Genomic DNA, 10,000 nt, shown 5'->3' with positions numbered 1-10,000 from the left:
GGGGGCGTGTGCCTTGACGGCAGCCTGATCCCCGCTCTCTATCGCACCTCGCAGCAGGGGTGGCGTGCCTCCTTGTGTCTGGTGTTGGTGCATCTCCGTCAGCGTCGTGCGGATGAGATAAAACTCCCGAAACAGCAGCACAAACGCAATCACGCCGCACACGGCCAAAGCCTGCGGCGCCACCGCTCGCGGGCTTGATCTCATATCTGCGCTTGAGGTGGATGTGGCTGTTGATGTGGTTGTTGTGGTGGTTGCGGCTGTTGGTTGATGTGATGTGTTTTTCGCGCGTTTGTCTTTGTCGGTTGAGGCCGTTCAACCTGCAATGCAGAAAAGCAACTGAAGTTATGATATACTTTTCCGCAACCCACGTGTCCTGCACAACAAGCAAGCAACCACACACACAGACACACACACAGACACACACACACACACACACAGACACACACACACACACACACACACACACACACACACACACACACACACACACACACACACATACACACAATGTCGAGGCGTGTTGGAGACGAGGAGGAGGAGAGCTACCGCCCTCCAAAGTTGCCAAAGACCCTGCATGAGAAGGACAGCGCCAAGCGCTTGGTGGTCGTGCTGGAAGGCGCCTCGCTGGAATCGGTCAAGGTGAGATCGCGCAGGACATCGGTTGCTTGTGAGCTGTGATGTGCCATGTGAGAGAGAGAGAGAGTGTGTGTGTGTTGATGTGCGTGTTTGTGCGTGTGTTGATGTGCATGTTTGATTTCGCGTCTCCACACCCTCTCTTTGTTGCGTCAACGTGCGTCGCCTCACAACACACACACACACACACACTCTCTCTCTCTCACACACACACACACATACACACACACGCACACACGCACACGCACACACGCACACGCACGCAGGTTGGCAAGTCATATCAGTTGCTCAACTCTTCAGATCACGCCTCTATCATTAGGAAGCAAAACCGCGACAGCAAGAACATCCGACCTGACATTACACACCAGGTGAGCTAACAGCAGCCTCTCGCATTGGTGCATTGCTCACAAGGACCTCATATCATGCACGTATTTTGCTCACGTGTGTTGTGTGTGTGTGTGCTGGTGCTGGTCAGTGCCTCCTGATGCTGCTGGATAGCCCATTGAACAAGGCCGGCCTGCTGCAAGTGTACATCCACACAGCGCGAAACGTGTTGATTGAAGTGCATCCCCAAACACGTATCCCTCGTGTCTTCAGCCGCTTCTGCGGTCTCATGGGTACGTGCTGATTCCGTGTTCTGGGCCTGAACGGCCACGCGCACGTAATTGTGGCAAATCACTGCAAGTGTCGCTGCCGACATTGTAGAGCAGTGCACTCTGTGTCCCAAACATAAAGCTGACACGTGTGATTTGGTTTGCTCTCCTTTGTGTGGTAACTGTACAGTGCAACTGCTGCATGATCTGAGCATCTCCGCCAAGGGGTCGCCCCTGAAGCTCCTGAAAGTCATCAAGAACCCAATCACAGACCACTTGCCCACGGGCTGCCACAAAATCTGTGAGCACGGCTGTGTGCGTGCGTGTGTGCGTGTGTGCGTGCGTGAGTGTTAATGTGTGCGTGCGTGTGTGCGTGCGTGTGTGCGTGCATGTGTGCGTGCGTGCGTGTATGTGCATGTTAATGTGTGCGTGTGAGTGTGAGAGCATGTGCTCGTGTGCGTCGTTGTCTGCATCTTGTTGCTGCCAACACCCACACCCGCAGCCACACCCGCAGCCACACCCGCAGCCACACCCACACCCACAGCCACAGCCGCACCCGCACAGCATCATACATGCACCTCTCCTCACAACTCCTTTCTCTCGTCACCATCTGGCCACCAGGCACGTCGTATTCCAGCAAGAAGCTCGTGCGGCTGCGCAAGTTTGCCGAGGAGCGTGCCCCCGACAAGCCCATCTGCTTCATCGTCGGCGCTGTTGCCCACGGCGCCGTGGAGCCCGAGTGGGCAGACGATGCTGTTGCCGTGTCTGGATACGCCATGTCTGCGGCAGGGGTGTGTGCGAAGCTTACAGACGCGTTTGAGGAGGTGTGGGGCGTACACTGATGGGGGGAGGGTCAGGCGTTGGTGGACATGTGCTGTGATGGTGATCAGTTGTGTGGTGGCTGGCTAGTGATGGCGGTTGGGGTATGTGCTTGTGCGTGTGTGTCGTCGATTTTGTATCCATGCAAGAGGCCGTTTCTTCTCTTTTTCAGTCCATCATGTACAGTTTAAACACAACAATTGAAACAAACACACGAGCCAGTGCAAGTCATCCTAACGCCCATGCAACGCAATCAGTGAACGCATGAAAGAGGGAAGGAACAACATGCCCGAATGTCGCGAGATATTCTCATGCGTTCGATTCAGCAGCGCCGGCATCACCCTCCACTGCTGCGCTCATATCCAGAAACACCACGTCTCTCGCGCCGTGCTCGCCTCTCCCCTGCACACCAAAGCCCCCACCACCCCTCTTCTCACCACCACCACCACCACCACCACGGCGTCGTGCACTCGTGCTGCTGCCGATGCTGTTGCTGTGGTTGCGGCTGTGCCTGCGTGGGCGTGGTTGTGCCATACGGCGACCAACGCGTTGCACGGACAGGGCCGAGGAGAATTCAGGCAGCCCACCACGCTCATCGTAGTCCTGCTCATCGTACTCCTCGTCCTCCTCGTCCTCGTAGCTGTGGTCACAATCGCCTTCACCTTCATGCTCCTCGTCCTCGTACCCATCATACTCTTCACTGTAAGCATACCCATCATACTCGCCATCGTAATCGTCATCGTCTCCATACTCCTCATCCCAATCGTCGCTGGCGTGGCGCATGCGTGGCGGGACACGTGGGTTGACGCGGTGTGACCAGCGATCTGCGCCAAGTGCAGCTGCAATGTTGCTCGAGACTGCCGGTGCTGACTGTGTAGCCATGATGGGTGAGGATGCGCACGAAGACAGGTACAGTGACGTCTGCGATGAATCTGCTGATGAGGACTGCTGCTGCTGCTGCTGCTGCTGTTGGTGTTGTTGTTGTTGTTGTTGTTGTTGTTGTTGTTGTTGTTGTTGTTGTTGTTGTTGTTGTTGTTGTTGTTGTTGGCGAGCAGTGGCAGTGGTTGCGCATGTGTCCCACTGGTCGCTGTCACTCGATGATATGACGTCAGCATGGCCGTCAACGCGACCACCAACGCCATCACGGCTGTATCCTGCGCCCGACCCCACCGAATTCTGCAATGATACTGATCTGTCATCATCGCTTGTCACCATCACATCGCCACCATCTCGAACACCACGTCCCGGGTATCTGCGGTTGAATTCGCGCACCTGCTGCACCTCCGCCGCCCGGTCACCGCCCTTGTTGCGCAGGTCCCACACCAGCACTGGCGGCTCGCTCCACTCCATTGTCCGGACCACGCGCGCGGGCGACCCATGCACGCCGAATGTGCTGTCGCCGCAGCTGCTCTCACCAGCATCGCCTCCACGACCACCAATGACATTCTCCTCATCTTCCCTCACACTGAAACCGCGCTGTCGCCGTTCTTCCTCTGCAGCACGTGCCTGCGCTCTGTGATGGTCGCGGTGGGGTGAGCGTGTGGCCTGCGGGGGACTGCAGACACTCTCACTCCTTTGTAGATGCGTCGCACCCCACTGCTCACCACGTTGCGTGGTGTGGGTTTCTTCATGCCCGCCGTTACGGACGACGGCAGCGCGTGTGGCGTGGGTGTCGCTCATGCTGCTTGTAATCTTTGGCTGCCGGCCAGGCTTGTGTAGCAACTGCTGGGCGTGCCTTGCTGCTGCTTCTGCTTGCGCTGTTGCTGACGATGCTGTTGCGAATGTTGCCGGTGGTGCTGATGGCAATGGCGGTGCTGTTGCTGTTGGGGGTGGAGATGACGGGTGCTTCTTCAGTGTTACGTAGGGTGCGCCTGCCAGATGTGGCGATGACGGCGGTGACTCCGTTGGCGATGCTGCCGTGGATACGGGGTGCGGGTGCTGTTGGTGGTAGTTCCGTCGTGGCTCCTGCACATGCCCGGGGGCGAGCTGGTCGTGGTGCGAAAACAGGGAGGATGACGGGGCAGGAGCGATTTCGGCAGTCGTGCCCGGTGGAACGTAGTGCGGTGACACTGATGTCCAGTCTTCATCGTCCTCTGGTGTCACGCCTCGCATGTCGAGATTCTCTGTATTCATTAGCGCCGACACTCGGTACATGCCGTCGCCAGCTCGGGTGCCATGTATAGCATTGGCGTCTTCAGTGTCGTCATGACCACCACGGTCGCCGTCATCATCGCTGCTGGCGCCGTTGCTGCAGTCAGTGAGGGGCAGGTCGTGAGCAGCCAATTCAATGGAGAGGAGAGATGAGCGGTGGCTGCGTGGGCTGTCACCGTCGTCGACACGGAGGCCCACATTGCCACCAAGCTGATCACCACCCTCATCATCATGCCTGTTGGTGCCATCAGCATGACCACGCAGACGGCGCAGCTGAAACCTCCTTTTCCTTCTGCGACCACGGGCACTGCTGCTGCCACCATCGTCATCGACACCATCACCTCTATGCTTGCTGTCGCCGTGTCTGTCACCATCATCATCATCATCATCATCATCATTATCATCATCCTCATCTCGTCGTTGCCGTCGCCTGTCATCACCATCACCATCACGCCCACGCCTGCGCCCGCGCCGCCTTTGCCGCTGTTGTTGTCGCTGACGACCACCACGACGACCGCCATCATCTTCGTCGTCCCAGTCGTCGACATCATCGACATCACCATCGCCATAGAAGGCGAATCTGCGTTGGCGGCGGCGGCGGCGGCGGCCGTGTTCAGGATACGCCATGGGGATGCCACCCTGCATCACGTATGCTGGCGCGGGAACGACGTTGGGTGCGTACGGGTAGGGGGCCAAGGGTTGGCCGTAGCGGTGGCGGTCGTGGTGACGGCGACGCCAGCAACAACAGCAGTCCAGGAAGCGCCTGATACCGACAGCAGAGCAGATACAACAACAACAGCAGAGGAGAACAACCGCGGATGCAGCCAGGCCAGCCGTGGCGGCCCTGCCAACGGGGATACTGAAGTTGTTGTCGGAGGACGTCCCCTCGAACATGGGCGTGTGGTTGGCGAGGATAGTGTTGTTGGCCGAGGCCGCGAGCGGCGCCAAGGTGCTGATGGTGTCGCTTGACGTGAGTGTCGATGTGGCAGGGGTTGCGGTGAGCTCGCCTGCTGCGCCTGGCGGCAGAGTGCACTCGCGCGCGCCTGAATCCCAGTGTGTGAGGTATGTGTTGCGGTCGAGGCAGAATTGAGGACAAGGCTCCCACTGGCACAGGCGCATGTCCTGTGCTGGCGATGCCACGTGTTGCGGCTTCAGTACGATGATAGAGGTTGCAGCTGTCATGACGGTGAGAAGGCGTTGCGGACTCCACCAGAAGCGGTTGGTGTGTGTGCGGTGGAGCTTGTTGGCGCTGCAATGCTGGGGTGGGCGGTTGGGATTGCTGATGCGACGTTTACTGCTGCTGCTGGGTCGGGAGGTGGCTGGCATTGCCAGCTGCGCCAGTCAACCGCAGCCGTCAGTGCGATCTGCACCGCTCTGTTGGTGGTGGGTGGCTGGTGGAAGTTGGGGCGGGGGGGGGGGGACGGGGGAGGGACGAGGCGCGGTTGGTTCGGTGCCAGAGATCGTGTGGTCGTGCGTTGTTGTTGTTGGTATGTGTGTGTGTGTGTGTGTGTGTGTGTGTGTGTGTGTGTGTGTGTGTGTGTGTGTGTGTGTGTGTGTGTCGAGGGTGTGTGTGTCGAGGGTGTGTGTGTCGAGGGTGTGTGTGTCGAGGGTGTGTGTGTCGAGGGTGTTTGTGGGGTTGTGTCGACACGTCGAGGGTGTCTGTATCGAGGGTGTGTCGAGGGTGTGTGTGTCGAGGGTGTTTGTGGGGTTGTGTCGACACGTCGAGGGTGTCTGTATCGAGGGTGTGTCGAGGGTGTGTGTGTCGAGGGTGTTTGTGGGGTTGTGTCGACACGTCGAGGGTGTCTGTCGACAAGTCAAATGATGGATGGATGGATGTCAGAGCAACCTCACGCAACGCCATGAACAGAGAGCATGGGCTACGCGGCGTCACAGGCAAGGAAGAAGCATGAACCGCTCGCTCGCCTTGCTTGCTTACAGCTGGGCGCGCAGAAGCGCAGACATTAGGGTGAAGAACAATATGCCACTGCTTACTTGGGTCTTCCTTCTTCCATCCATGGTCGTGTCCGTGACGTGGGCGGGTGACACTAGCAGGTGACACTGGCGGCTGGCGTCGCTTTCGCCATTCTTCACATGGCGGCTGGCGCTTGCTTCAGCGGGTCTTCAGTAGAGTGGAAGATGAATGCATGCACGGGCACAATAGGTCGTCGTCGTCATTGTCACTGAACAAGAGGTCGTTGTTCCCGCACTGAATTTCAGCCTGTGCGTGCGTGCGTGCGTGTGTGTGTGTGTGTGTGTGTGTGTGTGTGTGTGTGTGTGTGTGTGTGTGTGTCTCGACATCATTCAACTACATCGATCTTTCTTCCTCTCACTCACTCACATACACTCCCACTCCCTCTCAGTCACCATCTCTCGATCTCTGTCTTGCGTGTTGCGGTTACAGTGCATTACGTCGTGTTGCTTGGGGTGTTGTGTATTTACATAAGTGACATTGTCCGCCGTCGGAGGCGGTTTGGTAGGGGTACAGTGACAGTACAACAGTGACGTGATGATGTGATTACACAACGGACAAAGCACACTGGCTGACGTGCATAGGAACGAAACCAAGACGAGACAATGAAAGGACATGGGGTTGGGGTTGTGGTTGGTGCCTCATCAGCGGAGAAGCCACGTGGGGACGTGGTTTAGTTGGACGCGTCGGCCTTCTTCTTGGCGTAGAAGGCGCCGCCAACAACAACGCCGACAAGCAGCAGCGCGCCAACAACGATGCCTGCAATGGCACCGGCGGAGAGGCCAGATCCGTTGGCGCCGGAGCTGGACGAGTCCGTGTTGCCGCTGGGATCGCCCTGCGCCACGTCATCGCAGCCGCCGTAGGCGTTGTTGCACTTGGTGGTCGTCGTGTAGGCAGGTGGCTGCGTGGTGTACTTGGGGGGCTGAGTGGTGTACACAGGTGGCTGGGTGGTGTAGACAGGTGGCTGCGTGGTGTACTGCGGAGGCTGGGTGGTGTACTGCGGAGGCTGGGTGGTGTACTGCGGAGGCTGGGTGGTGTATGCGGGTGGCTGTGTCGTGTACTGGGGTGGCTGTGTCGTGTATGCGGGTGGTTGGGTCGTGTAGACAGGGTAGGCGGGCCGCGTGGTGTAAGCGGGATGCTGGGTGGTGTACTGCGGGGGCTGGGTGGTGTAGGCCGGTGGCTGGGTGGTGTACTGTGGTGGCTGGGTGGTGTACTGCGGGGGCTGGGTGGTGTACTGCGGGGGCTGGGTGGTGTACTGCGGGGGCTGGGTGGTGTACTGCGGGGGCTGGGTGGTGTAAGCTGGAGGCTGGGTGGTGTACTGAGGAGGCTGGGTGGTGTACTGTGGAGACTGGGTGGTGTATGCAGGTGGCTGTGTCGTGTAAGCTGGGGCCTCCGTGGTGTAGACGGGCGCTTCCGTGGTGTAGGCGGGAGGCTTGGTCGTGTATGCCTTGGTGGTGGTGGTGGTGGTGTAGGACGGTGCCTCCGTGGTTGTGGTGTATGCCTTTGTGGTGGTGTAGGACGGGGCCTCGGTCGTGGTCTTGGGAGCATATGGGTTCTTCTCCGTGGTGTAGGACGGCGCCTCCGTTGTTGTGGTGTAGGCCTTGGTCGTTGTGTAGGCAGGTGCCTCCGTCGTGGTGGTGTAGGCCTTTGTGGTTGTGTAGGCAGGTGCTTCCGTCGTGGTGGTGTAGGCCTTTGTGGTTGTGTAGGCAGGTGCTTCCGTCGTGGTGGTGTAGGCCTTGGTTGTCGTGTAAGCGGGTGCCTCCGTTGTTGTGGTGTAGGCTTTCTTCGTTGTGGTGTACGATGGATACGCCGGTGCATCGGTTGATTCAAGGGCAGCCGTTGCGTGCAAGAGCATCAGGCACGCGGCGGCGACAGCGAACGCGTGCAGCCGCATCTTGTCGGTCGTGCGCGAAGAGGTGTGCGAAGAGGTGTGCGCGGGGAACCGAGGAACGCTCGCTCAAAGACGAGGAGGTGGTCAGTTGCGGTGAAGGTCACGCACAGTGTGTGGGCCTGGTCCTGGGCTTGGGAGGTGCTTGGCGTTTCCTCTTGAGGTCTGGTGGTGAGTCGCAATGCTGGGTGCAGATGAAAATGAACTCGCCATCACCTCGACCTTCACAAATAGGGCGAGAGCGCTGCGCTGCAGCCGGCTCGCTCAGGGGTGCAGCGGCGACGAAGCACACAGCGCGCAGGCGAGTGAGGGCGAGGGAGAGAGGGTACGTGCACATGTGCCATGTGCATGTTCGTGCTGGCGTGCGTGAGAGCGGCGTGTGTTCACGTGTGTGAGAGAGCAAGTGTGTGTGTGTGTGTGCGTGACATGATGTGACGTCGTTGTGTGAGGCCGTCAGCAATGTCCAGTCGGTGCGTGCCTGGAGGTGGGGATGTGTGTGTGTGTGTGTGTGTGTGTGTGAGTGAGTAGTGAGTGAGTGAGTGAGTTTGTGTGCGTGTGTGTATGTGTGCGTGGGAGTGGGGTTGGGGAAGCGAGTGACCAGTCGTACCATTGTGAAACATGCCCACAAGCAAGGCAAGGCAAGACAAGGCAAGGCAAGGCAAGGCAAGGCAAGGCAAGACAAGACAAAGGCATGCATGTGTTCGTGCACACGCGTGCATGGGAAAGCTGTGACACTTGCTTGCTTGCTTGTTACGAACAGTGACATTCAACCAAAGACCCGTTGTTGAAAACACTGGTTGGTAGCGACCAACAACTTGCTGTGGAAATTGTGTGTGCTCTGTGCTGTCCTTTCCATAAACTGAATTCAGTGTTCACTCGTGTAACCAGCATCAACAGCAATAGAGATGATGGAGGTGGCGCGTGAGTGTGCACTGGCCATCCTCGAGGAAGACTTTGGGCCGCTCGTGGCAAAGGTACGCTCTTGGTTGGATGTCCCTCTGTCTGTATGCGTGCGCGTATGTGTGTGGATGCGAATGTGGTTTGGAGTGGGGTGGAGGGAGAGTGTTTTGATGTGCAGAAGGCTCTGCAATCGTCCACTGACAAGAGACAAGATGCCTTGTGCATTGTGCCATTGTGACATTGTGACATTGTGACACTCCTTTTGCTCTGTGTCCGTCTGTCTATCTGTCTCTGTCTCTGTCTCTGTCTGTCTGTCTGTCTGTCTCTCTCTCTCTCTGTCTCTGTCTCTGTCTCTCTCTGTGTCCCCTCCGCCCCCCTCTCTGTGTCCCCTCCGCCCCCCTCTCTGTGTCCCCTCTGCCACCTCTCTGTGTCCCCTCCCTCCGTCCCCCTACCACTCACTCACTCACTCACTCACTCACTCACTCACTCACACTGTCGTCCGCCTCTATCTGAATCGTAGGTGGCCAAGGTCTTGTTCAAGTGCTCATGTACCATGCAGACCTTGGTGCGCTTGACAGAGCTCAGCCCTGAGCAAGTCCGAAAGAGCTTGCTTGTGTTGAGGCAGCACCACCTCCTCTCGTACACGGAGACACGGCGTATCTTCTACACTATCAACACACAGGTGCACGTGCACACCACCTTCGTTCAGCATCCACGCTTTCCACCGCGCCCATTCTGCTTACTGCTGGAGCCTTGCTGCCTGTACAAGGCGTACAAGGCGATCGGCTCAAATGCAAACAGCTTCCGCTCATATTGCGCCGACACTCTCCCACCTGATTTCCCACCACATTCACACAGACGGCACTCCTCCGCAATCGCTTCCCTGCCATGTGCCACATTGTCAACGAGCAATACGGCGACATGGAACAGCTCGTGCTTGAAACAGTTCTCTTGCACGGCACCATTTCGACTTGGTGTGTATGTTCAATTGCGCCTGCGTGCGTGCGGGTGTGGCGTGTGCACGCGTGCGTCTGTTTTGGACGCGTG

The 10,000-nt window shown here is 58.1% G+C and overlaps 5 protein-coding genes across 5 annotated transcripts in view; 2 read left to right on the top strand and 3 right to left on the bottom strand.

Moving 5' to 3' along the window:
* The window catches only part of PTSG_03053 (uncharacterized protein), a gene marked incomplete at both ends in the record, with an annotated part of 1,377 nt that extends 1,173 nt beyond the window's left edge, over positions 1 to 204 (bottom strand). The window contains one exon of the mRNA XM_004995589.1: positions 1 to 204. This exon is cut by the window's left edge and continues 1,173 nt beyond it. Coding sequence (XP_004995646.1) covers positions 1 to 204 — 204 coding nt within the window.
* Positions 205 to 463: 259 nt separating this feature from the next.
* On the top strand, positions 464 to 2,266 carry PTSG_03052 (C2f protein). The gene is made up of 5 exons (XM_004995588.1): positions 464 to 639; positions 900 to 1,001; positions 1,109 to 1,250; positions 1,417 to 1,527; positions 1,848 to 2,266. Exons 1-5 carry the CDS (start codon positions 508 to 510, stop codon positions 2,066 to 2,068), a joined length of 708 nt encoding a protein of 235 aa, XP_004995645.1. The 5' UTR covers positions 464 to 507; the 3' UTR covers positions 2,069 to 2,266.
* Positions 2,170 to 5,597, bottom strand: PTSG_03051 (uncharacterized protein). The gene has a single exon (XM_004995587.1). It carries the CDS (start codon positions 5,520 to 5,522, stop codon positions 2,355 to 2,357), a length of 3,168 nt encoding a protein of 1,055 aa, XP_004995644.1. The 5' UTR covers positions 5,523 to 5,597; the 3' UTR covers positions 2,170 to 2,354.
* A 1,241-nt stretch (positions 5,598 to 6,838) lies between these two features.
* PTSG_03050 (uncharacterized protein) lies at positions 6,839 to 8,059 on the bottom strand (the record flags this gene model as incomplete). The annotated part of the gene is made up of 1 exon (XM_004995586.1): positions 6,839 to 8,059. The coding sequence occupies one exon, from the start codon at positions 8,057 to 8,059 to the stop codon at positions 6,839 to 6,841; it is 1,221 nt and encodes a 406-aa protein (XP_004995643.1).
* An 853-nt stretch (positions 8,060 to 8,912) lies between these two features.
* PTSG_03049 (uncharacterized protein) overlaps positions 8,913 to 10,000 on the top strand; it is a gene marked incomplete at its 3' end in the record, with an annotated part of 4,766 nt that continues 3,678 nt past the window's right edge. The window contains exons 1-3 of the mRNA XM_004995585.1: positions 8,913 to 9,027; positions 9,474 to 9,635; positions 9,812 to 9,927. Of these exons, the coding sequence (XP_004995642.1) occupies positions 8,959 to 9,027; positions 9,474 to 9,635; positions 9,812 to 9,927 (347 nt within the window). The 5' untranslated portion in view covers positions 8,913 to 8,958. The remainder of the gene's footprint in view (positions 9,028 to 9,473; positions 9,636 to 9,811; positions 9,928 to 10,000) is intronic.

Source organism: Salpingoeca rosetta (genome assembly GCF_000188695.1).
Source record: "Salpingoeca rosetta unplaced genomic scaffold supercont1.7, whole genome shotgun sequence".
Classification (NCBI taxonomy): Eukaryota; class Choanoflagellata; order Craspedida; family Salpingoecidae; genus Salpingoeca; species Salpingoeca rosetta.
This window is presented reverse-complemented; position numbering and strand designations above follow the sequence as displayed.

Bases quoted from the DNA above. Each gene is read 5' to 3' on its own strand.
- PTSG_03052 (XM_004995588.1), top strand. From the start codon at position 508: ATGTCGAGGCGTGTTGGAGACGAGGAGGAGGAGAGCTACCGCCCTCCA. The intron at 640-899 runs GTGAGATCGCGC...ACACGCACGCAG, and splicing joins CCTCGCTGGAATCGGTCAAG to GTTGGCAAGTCATATCAGTT. The intron at 1,002-1,108 runs GTGAGCTAACAG...GGTGCTGGTCAG, and splicing joins GACCTGACATTACACACCAG to TGCCTCCTGATGCTGCTGGA.
- PTSG_03051 (XM_004995587.1), bottom strand. From the start codon at position 5,522: ATGCCAGCCACCTCCCGACCCAGCAGCAGCAGTAAACGTCGCATCAGC.